The sequence below is a fragment of the Saccostrea echinata genome, unplaced genomic scaffold, assembly GCF_033153115.1.
Source record: "Saccostrea echinata isolate AGI-Se365-2 ecotype Australia unplaced genomic scaffold, CSIRO_AGI_Sech_v1 ptg000009l, whole genome shotgun sequence".
NCBI classification, from domain to species: domain Eukaryota; kingdom Metazoa; phylum Mollusca; class Bivalvia; order Ostreida; family Ostreidae; genus Saccostrea; species Saccostrea echinata.
Window position 1 is genome coordinate 5731139 of NW_026889758.1, and position 21350 is coordinate 5752488.

At 33.1% G+C, this 21350-nt stretch overlaps 1 protein-coding gene across 1 annotated transcript; it reads left to right on the plus strand.

Moving 5' to 3' along the window:
• Positions 1-420: 420 nt before the first annotated feature.
• LOC133181672 (ubiquilin-1-like) lies at positions 421-19499 on the plus strand. Its single transcript, XM_061316231.1, has 15 exons — positions 421-518; positions 4629-4781; positions 6037-6093; positions 6399-6539; positions 6675-6800; positions 6920-6970; positions 9072-9149; positions 9336-9447; positions 9677-9820; positions 10127-10266; positions 10488-10571; positions 10785-10900; positions 11188-11455; positions 17008-17092; positions 17417-19499. Exons 1-15 carry the CDS (start codon positions 423-425, stop codon positions 17476-17478), a joined length of 1713 nt encoding a protein of 570 aa, XP_061172215.1. The 5' UTR covers positions 421-422; the 3' UTR covers positions 17479-19499.
• Positions 19500-21350: the final 1851 nt, after the last annotated feature.

Below are 21350 nucleotides of genomic sequence, written 5' to 3' on the forward strand. Positions count from 1 at the left end.
TTAAATATATTCTTCCTGATGTATCTCAGAGTCTCTACAAGTTCGTCTGATGGGGGGGGGGGGGACCCCATATGAGAAATGAAAATACAATGTTTGAAATAAAATAAATTTTACTGTTAATAGTAATGTTTACATACATCAGGAAGCATATAATTCTGGGAGAATCAGCTTTAATTTACAAAGGGGGATGAACACAAACTATTTACATTTTGATGTAACAAATAAGTCAAAACAGAAAAATAAATAACCTTACTACCCTTTTTTCAAAGGAGTGGAATAATTTTTTTATCAAAAAGCTTGCTTTTATAAGAAAATATTTCTTGCACCTGTTTAAATTGATTTTTTGATTATTTGTGGATCCACTCCTTATTTTCTAAACCTCGGGCTCGGCATACTTCATTTTCCCATAATTCATAGCAGTCATGGCTGACGAAGAAAGTCCCAGAATAACTGTTACCGTTAAAACGCCGAAAGAAAAGCATGATGTCGAAATTAATGCAGATGCTGGTGTGCGAGAAGTAAGAATTTGATATATGTCAATTTTTCAATGCATTAAAATATGGATTCTCTTTTATTTCTAACATAAAAATTGTGTTAAAAAACCCAACATCTGACATCCCATAATCTTTCGTAATAGGTATTGCGATATGCACGTGAATAATTTTGATAAAAAATGTAACTCATATATTTTCAAATTGAATGATCGAAAATATGGGTTTTGGTCCTTTATCTGCTTTGTTGCTGAGGTAGGTAATATAGTAATTATCTTCAAATTAAAGATCCTCGTCACTTTTAGATTAAGATGTTAAATGACTAAATTACCTGATTATCAATACCTATGTTAGTCAACAAATGTAGAAAAAGAAAGCTCCAAATCATTGACATAAGTTTAATAGCATATAACACTGCACATTTTAGAATATTGATTTTTGGGAAGAGGTTAGTTGGAATAATCTAATTGTGTCTTTGGACAAGCAAATCTCACTTTCGTTTCATACCTTTACAAGGTTTAAATCCAACCAAAAATCAGGTTGTTGATTGTTCATATCATTGTCACATTCATTTAAACATCTGATGCCAAAGCATTCCAGCCAATAAAGTATGGGAAAAATTAAGCTTAAATCAATTATGACGTCATAATGGATCTAACACCAAAAAACAGTCTAAAGTCATTTACTAGATCTTGACCTTAACCCACTTTGATCGTAACAAGCTGTCAAAGTTCAGGCAAGATTTCCCGAACTTAAAATATTTAGTTTTTTTACAAAACAGCCCATGGCCTAATTAATTTGGTAAAAGAAAATCAGACCCTTTCAAATTACCCCCTGGTGAATTTTTTCTGCCATATCTGTGTTTGTTAAATCAGGCCACAATTAAAATATTGTTGGTTTGGCGTTGCCGACTTAGTCTTTATACGTTTGGGTCGGTAGGTAGGGAAAATATTTTTTTTTATTTAAATTTCAGAAATGGTACATGTTGTTAGTATCCGAACGCCGTGGGTTTCCGATAGTTTAACAACAACCACAGTCCGAATTGATTCTCAGATTTGTCATTGATTTTCAAACCCTATTAGATTTAAACCTTTAATATACGTAGTATTAAAAATCACTGACATTAAATTTTTGTAAATTCGAATCATGTGCACGAATCCAAGCATGGCAGCTAGACTAGCAAATTGGACAGGACATTGTACCATGAAATTTCTATTTCGAAGTGGTATATCTTATTCATCAGTTTACTTTTAAAACCACATTACCACAGAGAGTCATGCCATCAACTTCTGTTATACTGAGTTTACATTTTACCGCTTTCGACAGCCATGCTTGGATTCGTGATACGCATTAATTCAACATCACATAGACGCTTATAAATGAAAACTGTTTGATCAATCAAGCGTTTACATGATTCTTTCCCATTCTGTTTATATTACACAAACGTACAAACACCTAAATCCGGATGAATATAACGAAATAATAAAAATTATGATCAGTATCTGTTGAAAAAATTCTTCAGACCGCACCGATTTATGTGAGTCGGCCGGCAACGCCAAACAAAGCTAATTTTATTTTTGGCCTCAGCTGATTCAATTTAATATACTAAAAATGTTAATTGTCTAACTAGCTTTATTTGGGATATAACATTATGTCAACCTTATCATCATTTCCCTTAAATATAAATATAAAGAGTAATCATTATTGTTACATCAAGCATTTCCCCCCACAACATTTAGAAGTTTGTTTTCTGTGCTAGACAGCCATATTTGGTGTCCACTGTACATATCATACCTGATTAATTCAGTCTGGGGATGTTTGACCCTAATTCATTAGCAAAAAAAAAAGAAAAAAATCCAGACCTACCAATTCTTGATTTTTTTTTGGAATGTTACAAGAAAACAAACATAATTTTTGTAAGACCTAACTGGAATTAAAACAATTTCTCAAGTTAATTTTGATTTTTAGCTCTACTGGTCAGAGACCAGAAGAGCGAATGCGATAGTAAGGTGTCTGTTGTCCGTCTGTCTGTAAACAATTTCAAAACGCTACTCCTCCTACAGTTTTGGTCTGATTTCAATATAACTTGGCACACAAGTAGACTACACTAAGATACATAATTAAGTGCATCAGTTTTTGATTTCAATGTCAAAACAGGGTTGCCATGGTTACTAAAAATAGAAATTTCTGTGAAATTCCTTTAAAATGCTATTCCTGCTACAGTTTTAGTCCGATTTCAATATAATTTGGCATACAAGTAGACTACACTCAGATTCATAATTTAGTGCATCGGTTTTTGATTTCATTGAATGTTGTTGCCATGGTTACTAAAAATAGCAGGGATTTTTTTAAGGGTCTCTCTGGGGCCGAAATTCGGCCCCATTCCCAATGCTGAAAAGTGCATGTTTTTCCCAAAATTATACCTAAAAATTCCCAATATGAAAAAAGTATTAAGTTGTAAATTATTAAAATAAAATAATGACAAAAAGGAGTTTATGTCCTCTATGTGCGATGTACGAGCCATCCAAGGAGTTCCGAAAAGTTATTCGGAATACTACGGATGTTGTATGCATACTTTTTAAAGCGGGATCGATATTTAAAAATTAAAGTCGGGATCGTTAATTTTAAACATGCATCATGTCAGTCTCTCCAGTTTGCCTAGGGCGGTAATTTTCAGGCCGTGTTGAATCACTCTTATTCTTATATATTAGTCAAACAATACCGATTAACCACTCATCTGGAACAAACCCACTATCAAATTTTATTTTGAAGAACTTCTTACGTAAAGGTAAAAAAGATGACAACGTTGTATAAAAGTGTTCATTTATAATGTTATTATACCCTGCGGCTTTACCATTTTTAAGGTCCTGAACAGTCTCTATTATTTCATATCACTAAAGCTGGTTTAGGTCAGCTTCATACTACAAAAAAATAAGAAAAATGATTTAATATTTGACTTTTGCTTGTTTTTATTTGTATGAAGATATTTTTTCCCAATTTCAACGAAATATCGCTATTTTTCCCAATCTTGACGGCCCCAGCCCCTGGAGTCAGAGGGTAAAAAAATCCCTGAATAGATATATCTGTAAAATTCCTTTAAAATGCTACTCATCCTACAGTTTTGGTCTGATATCAATAATTTTCGGCACACAAGTAGACTTCACTAAGATACATGATTTATTGCATCAGTTTTTGATTTCAATGAACGGTGTTGCCAGGTTACTAAAAATAGAAATTTCTGTGAAATTCCTTTAAAACGTTACTCCTCCTACAGTTTTGGTCTGATTTCAATCTTATTTGGCACACAATTAGAATACACTATGATACATAATATGTATTTCGGTTTTTGATTTCAATGAACGTTGTTGCCATGGTTACTAAAAATAGAAATTGCTGTGAAATACTTTCAAAACATTACTCCTCCTACAGTTTTCGTTTGATTTCAATATAACTTGGCACAGAAGTAGACTACATTAAGATACATAATTCTATTTATTGTTGCATGTTGCAAAGTTTCAAATCCAAATGCTACTTTGTTATATGTACAGACCAGTAGAGCTACAGTCTCATCAGAGACTTCTGGTTTCATTTTGAATCTACAATTGTAAATTTGTAAATTGTAAATTTGGATTGTCTCATTTTGATTTACTGTAAATTCCTTATTTAACGCGAGTACTTAATATCGCGAAATGGCCCAAGAGCGTCAAATCGCGGGAACAATAATTCGCGAATCGGTGATTTATCTATAGATTTTACATACATTAAAGCACCATAAAAATAAAAGCGAGTAATTTTATTTCGCGAATGGTGCTTCTCGCGTAATTACGCGATAATTTATTCCTTGCGTATATTTAGGAATCTACAGTATTTTGAAGTGCAACATTCGTCAGTCTTGCAAACATCTGAATTGTACAATTTCTAAACATCTTGGATTAAAGTAATTTTGTAGAGTTATATCATCAGCAAAATGATCAGAACTTAAGTTTTTTTTCATGTAGTGGAAGGTCCTTTATGTAAAATAAAAATAAAAGAGGACAAAAATTCAATTGCTGCATGCACTTTGGTCCAAAAAAAAAAAAAAAAGAAAACATTTATGCTATTAAGTCTCAATTTTAAAAATATGTTATATATTTGTAGTTTAAGGAAGAAGTTGGTAAGAAGTTTTCTGCACCTATAGAACAACTTTGTCTGATTTTTGCTGGAAAGATTCTAAAAGATGGAGAAACTTTGTCACAGCATGGAATAAAGGATGGACTTACCGTGCACCTAGTGATCAAGTCTTCAAACAGGGTAATTATTGCAGTGTTACCAAAAGTTATTATATCTAACATGTAAACCTTTATATATTAATTTTTTTCCCTTTAGTGACAACATTTAAAGTGCTCTCCAAAATCAGAGAAATTCACTTTGGTCTTACACTTAGTGTATACTAATATGGTGGGATATTACATGACTTTTATAATTGTATATTAAGAATAAAAATAAATTTCTGTGTCACAGTGGCATTATATTTAGGAATAACAGAAGTTACATGTATATACTTATTTTTATTAATTATTTGTTCTATCTTCTACATTTTGAACCCTTGGGTATCTTTAAAGCTCTGTCAATTTTAAATACATGTACCAAAACTGTAAAGCAACTGTTTTCCTGCAGATTAAATGTCATCATATTTCTTATAAAAGTTAAACATTCTCATGACCAAGAATAAAGCTCTCCCTGTAGATTACATGTGTATATATATATATATATATATATATATATATATATATATATATATATATATATATATATATATATATATATATATATATATATATATATATATATATATATATATCTATCTATATATATATTAGGGCTGGGACGATACAACTTTTTCTATATCGATACGTATCCCGATATTTGAGCCACGATACGATATGTATCACGATATGTTTAATTGGTTATAAATTCTTTTTTTATATTGAAATGAACAAAACATTTCTTCACAAATAAGAATAATTTATTCAAAGAAGTTGCATATCTGTTGTAAAACTTAATTATTTTGCACAAGTGGTCTTAATTATTATGTATTTCATATTTATATTTATATTAAGCATATTTATTTTATATATTAAACCCAAAATGTTAAGTAAACAAAGAAAAACACAAGTCAGAATTTTTTGGGCGATATGTCGATATTTCTTCATACGTATCGATATGCGTATCATCCTCACATTGAATCGAAATTATCGATATCTCGATATATCGTCCCAGCCCTAATATATATATATATATATATATATATATATATATATATATATATATATATATATATATATATATATATATATATTAATGCTATTGAAAATTGCATTTTATTTCAATACCTAAGAAACTGAAAAACTTGTATTATGTTTCACACTACTTACATGTTGTGTTCATTAGTGTAACATTGGTATAGTATGACATAGGACAGAAATCTGATATGACAGCTTGCAATTTATAAAAAGCTTAATATATTTTGGAAATTTCTTGAGAAACGTAATGATTTTTTTTGTAGTCACAAGAACAGGCAGCACAGAGAACAACAGCGCCCTCCAGTACATCAACTCCTGGGGTACATAGTCAATCTACGGGAACTTACACAGATATTTTCCTTGGCAATGCACAATCTACACTTGAATTTGAACAAATTTAGACAGATAATTTGTTTGGCAGTGTTTTGTATATAGACATTCCTAAGAATACTATACCTTCAATTTCATTAAATACCTGTAAATAGATCAATAAACAATAACAAAAACAAGCTGTCATGAGGTCATTTTTACTTTGAAAGATTCTTGTTTAACTTTAGGAGTTTTCATAATCAATTTCTTGACCCATGAAGTATTTACCTAAAACTATTTTTGTGCCTATTTATAGACAACTACTTCAGGAGGGGAAACCCCAAATCTCTCACAGACTCCCTTTGGATTGGGAGGTTTAGGGGGATTAGCAGGACTTGGAAATCTTGGAATGGGGTCTCACAACTTCATGGAGATGCAACAAAATATGCAGAGGGAGGTCAGTAATGCTAAATATTTCAATAAAAGTAACAAAGTATATAGGCTGTTGTCAGTAGTCTTTAGATGTGGATTGTCCTATTATCTTGATATTTAATGTGTACATTATAGATAAGTATTAAAGTTGTTTTTACAGATGATGGCTAACCCTGATCTGATGCGGCAGATGATGGAGAATCCATTTGTCCAGCAGTTAATGTCTAACCCTGACGTCATGAGACAGATGATCACCAGTAATCCACAGATGAGGGACCTTATGGAGGTAAGGGGACATAGGGAGAATCCAGGGAAGTGAACAATTAGGTGTTACACTGATTACACATAAAATCAAGGTATTGACAACTTTACAAAGTAATATTAAGTATGGTTATTCTATTACAGAGAAACCCAGAAATTTCACACATGTTGAACAACCCAGAGTTAATGAGACAGGTAACTGACTATAGATATCTTACAGTCAAGAAGTGTATTTATTATTGATAAATTGTAGGGATGGATAATTGTAACTCAGTCAGAATGGTGATAATCAGTTAGGAAATCTGTAATCTGTTAGTCAAAAAAAATGAAATACCGTAAGTTTTGGGGTATATGTCGATGGGGTGTATAGGTCGAAAGGCTCATTTTCAGCCGTAATTTTTAAAAAATCCTAAGATAGGACGAATTTGGAAGATAGGACGAGGCTTTGTTTATCGATTTCTAGAGATTCTTACGTAGATACTATGTATCAGAACATGTAAACCTCTTTAACTTAACCCATGATATTAACGTATTGAGAAAATAAACTAGCATTTTTATGAGTACAGTATTTTAATAGTGTTTTATACAAACGTAGTTAAAACTTCCTTGAATTGTGATATAACGTATTTTCTCCAACTTGCCTGTTCAATGCCGTCGTAGTTTGACTCTTTCGTTAAACACATAAATACGGTAGTATAAGACAGCTATAATTAGGGAAATACCCGAAATCAAACAATAATCAATTCCAATTTAGAACATCGTGGACACATTCTTTTATTCCGACATTATTTATCGGGGTAAAAAATTAACTTCGATGACCGCCATTTTTATATTTTCTTGTCCAGGGATTTGCTAAAACACACAAATGACTATTACATGTAACAGTGTGCAAATGAAATTAATCATATTTTAAAACATGCTATAATTTTGCATGAGATATTGTTGTAAAAAATAAATTTGAGAGTACATTCGCAATTTAACAGTCATCAAGAATTTCACAGTTTTGTTGTTCAATGATGTATAGCACTAAAACCCTTGTAATGGCACGTGAATCTGTTAATCATGCCCCGCAGGTGTTTTAACCAACACAGGTATTAACACCTTCGTGTACACAGTGTATATCCCTTTATCTGTCAGACAATTAAAATTCTATTAGAAGCCAATCTTTGTATAATTCAGTGTACCCCTTGGGTACGAAGAAGCTTTTAATTCTATCATTTAAAAAAAACATTTATTTTGTAAAACAAAAAAAAACTGTGAATAAAAAATAACGTATCGTAAATAAATGAATTTATAACTTCCAGAAACGTATAATAGTATATTCAATATAAGTTCGTTTTATTATAAATAATTAAGATATAAAACAAAATAGTTATTACTAGCAGCATATGTGGAAAATAAAATAATTTAGAAATTTACTGGCAACAATTTACTTCATGCATTTTACATCTAAATAAATATCACAAGACAATGAACAAATATTTAGGCATACTATTTCAGTTAATCATTACAAATAAATGGTAAAAAAAAATTACAATTGCGATTGTGAAAACTCTTCCGTATTTTAAATTTTGATACGGCTGCGGCTTTCTTTTTAGTAAACGATTGTGACTTCCAACTTCACAAGATGGACACAGCATGTTGTAAATATACTTTAAAACATTAATTACTAGATAATATACCGGTAATAAGTTTTTTTGTACATCGACGGATATTTAATGGAACTTATTTTGTAAGAAATCAATGGAATAAATATTTGATAAATATTTAATTCTTCATTGTTTATTATTTTTAAAAAATACGAAAATGGCACAGATTTGCTTTAAAATTGACGTAAATTTTTCTGATTTGGAGGCATTTTTCGTAAACTTGAGCCTTAGATTGGTCGATTCGTTAAATAGGATGACCCCAGCGGTTCTGAGAAAAAAAGTATCGTCTTATCTTCCAAAACTTACGGTATTTGTAAATTTTAACAAATTTCATGTAAATTTTTTAAAAAAATCTGAATGTTGATAAGATAGCATTTTCACTCACATAACTAATAAAAATTGAGATCATCAGGGAATTGTGATAATTATTGCTGATAAAACACCTTGTCCCATTACTCAGCCTGTCCTGTATTTTTTTGCGGTTAACCAAATAGCTACTGGTATTTTATATTTGATTGCCATCCCTAATAAATAGATCTATTAAACTCAAAGTGTTGATTCCTAGTTTTAAAAAAAAATCAATAAAAAACATTGTATATGGTTAAAAGTATATATTTATACATGCATGTAATTGTGTTAATATCTAGACAATGGAACTGGCCAGGAACCCTGCCATGCTTCAGGAACTGATGAGATCTCAAGATCGTGCTATGAGTAATTTAGAGGTATATCTTGTAGATGGTAACAATTTAAAATAATTCTGATTCAGTACTATTGAATTAGACAAGGTTTTTAAGATAAGTTTGCTAATACGTGTATCTAATCTAATCACTCAAAGTATCCTTCCACATCAGTATGCAGTGTTTAAAGTTTTTCTTTGTTAAATACTGAGTTATGTATGCTGAATACAGAGTATACCTGGGGGATTCAATGCCCTACAGAGGATGTACAGAGATGTACAAGAGCCAATGATGGACGCTGCCTTTGGGAATCAGAATCCATTTGCCTCCCTTGTCAGTCAAAGTAAGATTCAAGTTTCAAAGACTTAAGAAAAGGTTGGCCAGATGTTTTAAATGTATTTGAGTATTGAATCTTTTACTTCATCTGACTGAGAGAACTTTTTCTTAAGAAATAAAAAGATAAAAAGGGAGAATTTGAAGCCTTCAATACACAAAAAAAGATAAAAAGGGAGAATTTGAAGCCTTCAATACACAAAAATAATAAGTGATTCCACATACATTTTGACCTTCAGATAGTTCTGATTCCTCCAACACACAGCAGGGTACAGAGAACACCCAGCCCCTCCCCAACCCCTGGGCCCCAGCCTCCACACAGAGCAGTTCATCCTCCACAACAAGTAGTTCTACGGCCCCCACAGCTACAGTATCAACACAAGGTAATGTACACTGTGTATTCTGGATTATAATTAACAATAACGATCAATTTATTAATATATGTGTACATACAGTATATCACTTATATTTCTTAAATACTTGTTTGTTTGCCAGGATTAATATTGGTTTTTGTTTTTCATTTCATCTTGAATCAATGACTACTAATTTGGTTCTACCATTACAGTTTGGAATCTAAAGAAAGTTATTAAACATACTTAGAGAATAACATACATTAAAAGGGTGTTGTTTTTTTTCTTGCAGCAAATTTTCATCACTGGCACTTGATTTAATCATTTGAATTGTTGTAGACATGTTGGGTAGTCGGGGAATGCAGAGTTTGATGCAACAGATGATTCAGAACCCCCAACTGATTGAAAACATGATGCAAGCCCCTTACATGCAGTCCATGCTTCAGTCAATGTCAGCTAACCCAGAGATGGCAAACCAGGTACATCTTCTGAGCCAGTTCAAAGATGGCAGTCTAGATAAATTCACATCTCTTAAGCAAGCCTAGAGATGGCTAGCAAGGGAAGCTCATGTTTAAATCAATCAAACAAGAAATTACAGACTACACAAACTCACTTGTACATGCAAGTTTTTCTGGAACTTACATTTTACTTGTGAAGGAATCTTTTGTTAAAGTCATAAAATGTTTTTTTTATTTGGCAGATTATTGGATCCAATCCTATGTTTGCCAGTAACCCTCAACTTCAGCAACAGGTGTTACAACAGCTCCCAACTATGCTTCAACAGGTAATCACCGTTAAAGCAATCTAATTAAAATTAGACTTGTGCAATTCCACAACTCTGCAATACACTAGAAAGGCAGAATTATAAGTCTAATTAAATTGCCACTTAAGCAGAGAAAAACCCTGAAATTTTTGTCAAGAATGAGATCTTTGTGGGGATATTTTTTTTAGGAAGGTGATAGAAGTATGATTCACATTCAGTTTTATTTGTTTACAGTTGCAGAACCCTGAAATGCAAGCATTGATGACTAATCCGCAGGCTTTAAATGCAGTAATGCAGATACAACAGGGTATGAGCACACTGCAGCAGACAGCTCCTTCACTCTTCCCTGGGTAAGTCCTATCAGATGTCAGTTAGATTAGAAAGTGTAATTTACAGTAGCTGCTTTAGTTCACCTGTTCTGTATAAAGAAAAGAGAAAAATCTCCATTTGTCTAGATAGCCCCCTCCTCTTCATTTTTAGCCACACAGACTAGGTTTTTTGGTTTCTAGGAATCTCCCTGTATAGTGTACTACATGTATAACTAATTTGTTTTCATATTTCAGAGAATTTCATGCTAACTAGTCAAAAATACATGATCTTGTCAGACTATTGTGTAGTTATAAAAATCCTGTTGTAGATTAAATCCTGGCTCACTGGCTCTGGGTGGAACATCTACAACTACTGCTACAACAACAACAACAACATCTGCTATCACAGACACCACAAGTGCCACCACAGAAGCCACAAGCTCCCCCACCACCACCACAACTGCTACAGTGACTACATCGTCAACAGGTGGCACCACTACCACCCCTTCCACTGTTGGATCTACCCCTCAGCAGAATCCTGAACAGCTGTCCAATCTCATGGCTCACATGATGCAGCTGATGGCTGGTGGTAACCAGGTGAGGATTCAGTTATTGTATTGTCCCTTAGAGGAGTGTTTTACCAGGTAAGGATTCAATTATTGTATTGTCCCGTAGAGAAGTGTTTTACCAGGTAAGGATTCAGTTGTTGTATTGTCCCTTAGAGAAGTGTTTTACCAGGTAAGGATTCAGTTGTTGTATTGTCCCTTAGAGGAGTGTTTTACCAGGTAAGGATACAGTTATTGTATTGTCCCTTAGAGAAAGGAGTGTTTTACCAGGTAAGGATTCAGTTTTTGTATTGTCCCTTAGAGAAGTGTTTTAGCAAGTAAGGATTCAGTTATTGTATTGTCCCTTAGAGAAATGAATGTTTTACCAGGTGTAACGACTAAAGTCAAGTTCTTTTTTATGGTTCTGTATTTTAAATTAAATTATCAAATTGGCAATGAGCTACAAACAAGCAAAAATGTATACACACATTACCAATAGAACACACAAACAAAAATAAAAGAATTAATCAGTATATGAATTTAAATTCAAACGAACACATACCACCAAAATATGGCAATGCCACACCCATTCACTCACTCGTACTTTTACTGCGCGTGTGGTCTCTACATTTAAATAAACAGAATTACCGGTATTTATTATATTAACGATAAAAAGATATAATAATTAGTATAATTCAAGTTTTAAAAAACACAAGATTAACAAACATTCTTACCGTAACACACATCACTCTCAAACTCAATCGAACACGTTCAGTTCATAACAGGGGCGTCAGCACAGTGAGTATTAATAGATAACTTGACAAACCAGTTTAAATCTTAGAGATTTACTCAACAAAATAATATTTTATAAATTCAAATCACTGCACTGAAAATTAATTAAAAATAGATAACAACTAAAGTAATATTCAAATAGAATTTTTATAAAGTTTTTAATAATATAATCTCTAAATAAAATTAAATACCTGGCGCAAGGACAGAAACTCTATAAATAGGCAATCGGTTTAATAAAGTATGGTGCGCGTTTCGTGTTCTTTTAGTATGCGCAAAATCAACCGTTACACAGGTAAGGATTCAGTTATTGTATTGTCCCTTAGAGAAAGGAGTGTTTTAACAAGCTAAGGATTCAGTTATTGTATTGTCCCTTAGAGAAAGAAGTGTTTTACCAGGTAAGGATTCAGTTATTGTATTGTCCCGTAGAGAAAGGAATGGTTTACCAGGTAAGGATTCAGTTATTGTATTGTCCCTTAGAGAAAGGAGTGTTTTACCAGGTAAGGATTCAGTAATTGTCCCTTAGAGGAAAGATTGTTTTACCAGGTAAGGATTCACTTATTGTATTGTCTCTTAGAGAAAGGAGTGTTTTACCAGGTCAGGATTCAGTTATTGTATTGTCCCGTAGAGAAGTGTTTTACCAGGTAAGGATTCAGTTATTGTATTGTCCCGTAGAGAAGTGTTTTACCAGGTAAGGATTCAGTTATTGTATTGTCCCGTAGAGAAGTGTTTTACCAGGTAAGAATTCAGTTATTGTATTGTCCCTTAGAGGATTCAGTTATTGTGTTGTCCCTTAGAGAAAGGAGTGTTTTACCAGGTAAGGATTCAGTTACTGTATTGTCCCTTAGAGAAAGGAGTGTTTTACCAGGTAAGGATTCAGTTATTGTATTGTCCCCTAGAGAAAAGAGTGTTTTAACAAGCTAAGGATTCAGTTATTGTATTGTCCCTTAGAGAAATGAATGTTTTACCAGGTAAGGATTCAGTTATTGTATTGTCCCTTAGAGAAAGGAGTGTTCTAACAAGCTAAGGATTCAATTGTTGTAATGTTCCTTAGAGAAGGGAATGTTTTAACAAGCTAAGGATTCAGTTGTTGTATTGTCCCTTAGAGAAAGGAGTGTTTTACCAGGTAAGGATTCAGTTATTGTATTGTCCCGTAGAGAAAGGAATGGTTTACCAGGTTAGGATTCAGTTATTGTATTGTCCCTTAGAGAAAGGAGTGTTTTACCAGGTAAGGATTCAGTAATTGTCCCTTAGAGGAAAGATTGTTTTACCAGGTAAGGATTCACTTATTGTATTGTCTCTTAGAGAAAGGAGTGTTTTACCAGGTCAGGATTCAGTTATTGTATTGTCCCGTAGAGAAGTGTTTTACCAGGTAAGGATTCAGTTATTGTATTGTCCCGTAGAGAAGTGTTTTACCAGGTAAGGATTCAGTTATTGTATTGTCCCTTAGAGGATTCAGTTATTGTGTTGTCCCTTAGAGAAAGGAGTGTTTTACCAGGTAAGGATTCAGTTACTGTATTGTCCCTTAGAGAAAGGAGTGTTTTACCAGGTAAGGATTCAGTTATTGTATTGTCCCCTAGAGAAAAGAGTGTTTTAACAAGCTAAGGATTCAGTTATTGTATTGTCCCTTAGAGAAATGAATGTTTTACCAGGTAAGGATTCAGTTATTGTATTGTCCCTTAGAGAAAGGAGTGTTCTAACAAGCTAAGGATTCAGTTGTTGTAATGTTCCTTAGAGAAAGGAATTTTAACAAGCTAAGGATTCAGTTGTTGTATTGTCCCTTAGAGAAATGAATGTTTTACCAGGTAAGGATTCAGTTATTGTATTGTCCCTTAGAGAAAGGAGTGTTTTAACAAGCTAAGGATTCAGTTATTGTATTGTCCCCTAGAGAAGTGTTTTACCAGGTAAGGATTCAGTTATTGTATTGTCCCTTAGAGAAGTGTCTTACCAGGTAAGAATTCAGTTATTGTATTGTCCTTTAGAGAAAGGAGTGTTTAAACAAGATAAGGATTCACTTATTGTATTGTCCCTTAGAGAAATGATAAAAGAGACAATACTGAACTGATTTCTGCTTTCCTGTAGGTGAGTGATGTGGCCCATTGGCCTTTTGTACATGTATTTCAGTTTTAAAGGCTGAAAAAGCAGAGTCATATTATGCACATTCAGTCCGTGATATCACTGTGTGTATTTTCACATGCTGTGTAAGGTTCTGATTACGTTCTGATTGTTTTTGAGTATTCGTAAATTGGCTCATTAGTACATCATAGAGTAGACTAATGATCAGCACATGTACAAAGTAAAATCATATTTCAATTGTGATCTATAACATGGCTAAAATAAGTACACTTGTATTGCACTTTGCAACAGTACTGAAACTACAGATATGAATACTGTGCCCCCATTTTAATACTTCCATGACTGACCATGAATAACACCCCCTATAATGCTGTATAACTATGACTGTTACTTACAATGAATAAAACCCCTATAAAGCTGTGTAACTATGACTATTACTTACCATGAATAACACCCCCTATAATGCTGTGTAACTATGACTATTACTTACCATGAATAACACCCCTATAATGCTGTGTAACTATGACTATTACTTACCATGAATAACACCCCTATAATGCTGTGTAACTATGACTATTACTTACCATGAATAACACCCCTATAATGCTGTGTAACTATGACTATTACTTACCAGACTAACACTCCTATAATGCTGTGTAACTATGACTATTACTTACCATGACTAACACTCCTATAATGCTGTGTAACTATGACTATTACTTACCATGAATAACACCCCCTATAATGCTGTGTAACTTTGACTATTACTTACCATGACTAACACCCCCTATAATGCTGTGTAACTATGACTATTACTTACCATGAATAACACTCCTATAATGCTGTGTAACTATGACTATTACTTACCATGACTAACACTCCTATAATGCTGTGTAACTATGACTATTACTTACCATGAATAACACCCCTATAATGCTGTGTAACTATGACTATTACTTACCATGAATAACACCCCCTATAATGCTGTGTAACTATGACTATTACTTACCATGAATAACACTCCTATAATGCTGTGTAACTATGACTATTACTTACCAGACTAACACTCCTATAATGCTGTGTAACTATGACTATTACTTACCATGAATAACACCCCCTATAATGCTGTGTTACTATGACTATTACTTACCATGAATAACACCCCTATAAAGGTGCTTGGACACAGATTTGAAGTTAATATTTTCTCAAATTTTCTGTATAATTTCATGACTTATATGTTCCTATAGCATTTCATACTAAAATATAATAAAAATCTTATTTCATCTTGAAGTTATTAACACTTCAAATTTCTGGACGCGTTGGATTGACACATCCTTGCGCTTTCACATATTTTAATTTTATTCTTAATACTTAAGAAAAGTGGCAATTTTGTTGTGTATTAATGAAAAATATTAAAACTATAACCCAGAAAATTCAGAGTAGAAATGTTCGAAAGCAAAACCCACTCACAGTATTGTAAGTCCGTGCTCAGTGGTGTGTGCAGAGTTTAACAATTGAACACACCTGGTGAATCGTAAACATTAACAATAACAGAGCTCGTGCCCTGTTTACAAAAACAGTTTACGTTTCACTGGTGTGTTCAATTTGTTAAACTCTGTACACATCACAGAGCACGGACTGACAATACTGGTGAGCTGGTTTTGCTTTTGAACATTTCTACTCTGAATTTACTGGATTATAGATGTAATATTTTTCATTAATACATAACAAAATCGCTTCTTTTCTTTAATATTAAGGATAAAGTTAAAATTTGTTTAAGTGCAAAGATGTGTTAATCAAACGCGTCCCGGAATTCGTAGTTCCTATAATTTCCCGATAATATAAGTTTTTAGTTATATTTTCGTGTCAAATGCTATTGCAATATATAAGTCGTGATATTATACATAAAAATTTGTGAAAATATTTAGTTCATATCTGTGTCTAAGCACCTTAATGCTGTGTAACTATGACTATTACTTACCATGAATAACCCCCCTATAATGCTGTGTAACTATGACTATTACTTACCATGACTAACACTCCTATAATGCTGTGTAACTATGACTATTACTTACCATGACTAACACTCCTATGATGCTGTGTAACTATGACTATTACTTACCATGACTAACACCCCTATAATGCTGTGTAACTATGACTATTACTTACCATGAATAACACTCCTATAATGCTGTGTAACTATGACTATTACTTACCATGAATAACACTCCTATAATGCTGTGTAACTATGACTATTACTTACCATGAATAACACCCCCTATAATGCTGTGTAACTATGACTATTACTTACCATGAATAACACCCCCTATAATGCTGTGTAACTATGACTATTACTTACCATGACTAACACTCCTATAATGCAGTGTAACTATGACTATTACTTATCATGACTAACACTCCTATAATGCAGTGTAACTATGACTATTACTTACCATGAATAACACTCCTATAATGCTGTGTAACTATGACTATTACTTACCATGAATAACACTCCTATAATGCTGTGTAACTATGACTATTACTTACCATGAATTACACTCCTATAATGCTGTGTAACTTTGACTATTACTTACCATGACTAACACCCCTATAATGCTGTGTAACTATGACTATTACTTACCATGAATAACACTCCTATAATGCTGTGTAACTATGACTATTACTTACCACGAATAACACCCCCTATAATGCTGTGTAACTATGACTATTATACTGTAGAATCAGCCCCCAGAGCAGAGGTATGCTGCACAACTGGATCAGCTGGCCACTATGGGTTTTGTGGACAGAGAGGCAAATATCCGAGGTATGTGGTTACTGATGGGAGAGGCCTTAGAGCATCTTGTAAAGGATAGGCCTAACAGTTAAAATAGTATTAGAAAATGATCAAGCAGAACATTTTATCTGCTTGTCTGGTACCAATAATATTTAATGGTCAAGTGAATTTTGTTGGACAGTTTAAGTAATTTTTCTGTTAAAAAATCAAAAAGCTGTTGTTAACTTTTATTTCAGTCTTGTGCTCTGATCTTTGTATTGTATTATTGGTAAGCAGTTTACATTACTGGGTTATAGGAATCTATATGATTTACGTATATCTTGTTGATACAATGGCACATCTCTGAATTTTCAGCACTACAAGCGACACTGGGAGATGTGAATGCTGCAATAGACAGGCTGCTGCAGCAGCGATGACACACAGTTTATTTACAGGAACTTTTTTTCTTACAAGAACCATATTAAAACAAGAGCATCCAATTCAACTTAAGAAACAATTATTTTCTCTGTACGGACTCATCAGTGTTTTAAAAATTATTGTTTAACATAAAATTAATTATTGATTTACTGTATACAGGGGAATCTTTGTCCCTTTCACCCTCGTCGCAACTGGGTGGATATAAAATGGGGAGAATTCAAAGAAAACAGCATTGTATTTTGATTAGAACTGTGTTTGGATATTTGTAGAAGGGGCAAAATTATTTTCTAGTATGAAAGGGTGAAAATAACACAGGGCAAAAATAACCCTGTATACAGTATTTATTTTACTCACTTTATTGCTTGGTTTTAATCAAGTATGAGATTTAGAAGGATTAAATCTTACAGACATCTTCTTATAGATGTTATGGTTAATTATGAATTTAGTGCAAATCACACAGAAAATTGATTCCTGATTAGTCAGAATTATGTTAATATTTACCTTAAAACAGCAGCATATGCCCACAAGTCAGTATTGGTCTCCAGGATGTCACTGTGTAGGGAATTTTCCTTCAGTTTTTTGTCAGTGTGTTTTGTAATTTAATGTCATATTGGACAACTCTATGTACTGTACTTGTATCTGTGTACACTGATACTGTTGAAACATTGTACATGTACCAGTATGTCAGATAATATAAGACAGAAATTGAAGAGGGTTAAAGTTTGTAAAGATGTTGAACATGTCTTGAACAATGGTGCTTGTAATATATGAGATCTTTTATGTGAACTTTCAAGAATTAACAAGGAATATGAACACACTCTGTAATTTATTTTTGTTTTGCATGAGAAAATAATGATTTTTTTTCCTTCATTTGGAAAATTAGTTTGTTTAGATAAATAATTTTTATCTGCTGTATATTGATATTCCAGGGACACTATATCTGTGTAACAAAAGATAGACTGTGTAGGTCAATAATTTTTATCTGCTTATTTTAATATTCCAGCTAGGTGTATACTGTATACAGCTAAATTTTTGCCCCCTTTTTATGTTCACCCTTTCCCCCTTGTCACAAGTGGGCGAATTTAAAACAGGATGAATTCAAAGAAGATTCTTTTCTTAAAAAAGAAGTGTGTTTGAGTGAATTTAAAATGGGGCTAAATTGTTTGCAAGTGGGATATTGTGAAAATAGCAAGGCCAAAAATAACCCTGGATACAGTGACAAAATGCATGGAATAAATTAAGTTCAAAATACATACATTATCCAGAATAGTTACTGTATACAAGGGAATTTTCATCTTTGTTTTATTTTTGCCCCTTTCACTTATCATAAGTGGGTGAATTTAGAACAGGAAAAAATTAAAAGAACACAGTATAATTTCTTAAACAGAACTGTGACTTGGCAAATTTAAAATTAAGCAAATTTGTTTGTGTGGAAGAGTAAAAATAACACAGGGCGAAAATAACCCTGTATAGAGATTAACATTATAGGCACAACTTTTTCCCTCACTTTGTGAGTGAAATATTGGCTTGTATACTTTGTTAAAGGTGGTCTAAATTCCTGTATACTATGATGCATGAAGCACATGGGAACAATAATTGGTTGAGTAAAGTTGGTCAATACTGTTACTGTATAAATATTTTAGATTCTGGAGGAAAACACATTCACAGAAGATAGTCTGCAGGTATAATTTCAATTCATCTAAGAGTTATCTGAATTGAAGAAAAAATATGTTTATATCTTTCCTTTTTTTAAAGAAAAAAGTGAAAGTTGAATGATAATGAATAATGAAAATCCATTTTATTTCCCACTGTGTACATGTATTCCTTGTTGACTTTTCTGCATTAATTTTTTTTTAAGTACAGATGTTTGGGATCAAACAATTGTTCTGAGTGAAAAATTTCCTTTGTATCTTAATTTATACAAGCCATGTCAATTTGGGGCTTTATCACAGGACTGACTTGATATTTGCTGTTGTACAGTGTTTGAAATTATGAATAAAATACATACATATAGACGTAATAATTAACTGTAGTTACAGTTGTCAATATTTAATACAGAAGCTGGGATATTTTACTAAAGTTTATTTGCAGAAAATGTTTTACCAACAAAAGAAAAACAAGATGTGTTTGTAAAACACTGATGCCCCTGTATGGCAACTTATAGCGAAAGTTAAACTTTCTCAGATGTAAATCAATTATGTTGGTACCCAAATAAGGTCTTGTCTCAAGTAATATACCTGTGAAATATGAAAGCCCCAGCAGCAACCATTGAATAGATATGGAGAAGGTTAATTAAAGTTTTTCAAAAGTAAGTCAAACATCAAGGTCAAGTCATATGGTCAAAATGGTGCCTAAGGAAAGGTCATCTCACAAGAAATACATTTGAAATATGAAAGCCTTAGCACCAGCTGTTCAAAGGTTATGGCCAAGGTTAAGTTTTTCAAAAGTAGGTCAAACTCCAAGGTCAAAGGGTCAGAGTTGTTGGTAACCAAAAGAAGGTCTTGTCACAAAGATTACATATGTGAAGTATGAAAGCCCTAGCACCAACCTTTAAGAAGTTATGGCCAAGGGTAAAGTTTCCAAAAGTAGGTCAAACTCAAGGTCAAAGTTGTTGGTATCCAAAGGAAGGTCTTGTTACAAGGATTACACATGTGAAGTATGAAAGTCCTAGCACAAATTGTTCAAAAGTTATGGCCAAGGTTAAAGTTGGGTAAAAGTTAGCAATACTGGATCAAACTCCCAAGGTCAAAAATGATGGTATCCAAAGAAAGGTCTTGTCACAAGGAATACACATGTGAACTATGAAAGCCATAGCTTCAACCAATAAAAAGTTATGGGCAATGTTAAAGTTTTTGTGGACCAACAGACGGACAGACAGGGCAAAAACAATATACCCCCTAATCTTCGATTACGGGGGCATTAAGAGAAAAAGAAAATAAGAGGCCCATGGGCCACAATGCTCACCTGAGTAACTTCTTTTTCCTTTGTATTCCCAAGTAAAATTTGATTACTCATTATAGTCCCAGCTTATTCCGTGAGGTTATGATTTGAACAAACTTGAATCTACACAATCTATTTGTTATAAATATGACTAATCAAGACTGTTACTAGGAAAAAGATTTTTATGCCCCCGGATCGAAAGATCCCGGGGGTATATTGTTTTTGTCCTGTCTGTCTGTTTGGCTGTCTGTTGTCAACTTTAACCTTACCCTTAACTTTTGATTGGTTGGAGCTATGACTTTCATATTTCACATGTGTATTCCTTATGACAAGACCTTATTTTGGGTACCATCATATTTGACCTTGACCTTGGAGTTTGACCTACTTTTGCAAAATTTTATGAGACTTCAACCTTGGCCATAACTTCTGAACAGTTGGTGCTTGGGGTTTCAAACTTCACATGTGTATTCTTTGTGACAAGGCCTTTGGATACCAACAACTTTGACCTTTTGACCTTGGAGTTTGACCAACTTTTGAAAAACTTTAACCTTGGCCATAACTTTTGAACGGTTGGTGCTAGAGCTTTCATACTTCACATATGTAATCCTTGTGACAAGACCTTCCTTTGGATACCAACCACTTTGACCTTGGAGTTTGACCTACTTTTGAAAAACTTTAACCTTGGCCATAACTTTTGAACAGTTGGTGCTAGAGCTTTCATACTTCACATATGTAATCCTTGTGACAAGACCTTCCTTTGGATACCAACCACTTTGACCTTTTGACCTTGACCTAGGAGTTTGACCTACTTTTGGAAAACTTTAACCTTGGCCATAACTTTTGAATGGTTGATGCTAGGGCTTTCATACTTCACATATGTAATCCTTGTGACAAGACCTTCCTTTGGATACCAACCACTTTGACCTTGACA

Bases quoted from the DNA above. Each gene is read 5' to 3' on its own strand.
- LOC133181672 (XM_061316231.1), top strand. From the start codon at position 423: ATGGCTGACGAAGAAAGTCCCAGAATAACTGTTACCGTTAAAACGCCG. The intron at 519-4,628 runs GTAAGAATTTGA...ATATATTTGTAG, and splicing joins CAGATGCTGGTGTGCGAGAA to TTTAAGGAAGAAGTTGGTAA. The intron at 9,821-10,126 runs GTAATGTACACT...GAATTGTTGTAG, and splicing joins AGCTACAGTATCAACACAAG to ACATGTTGGGTAGTCGGGGA.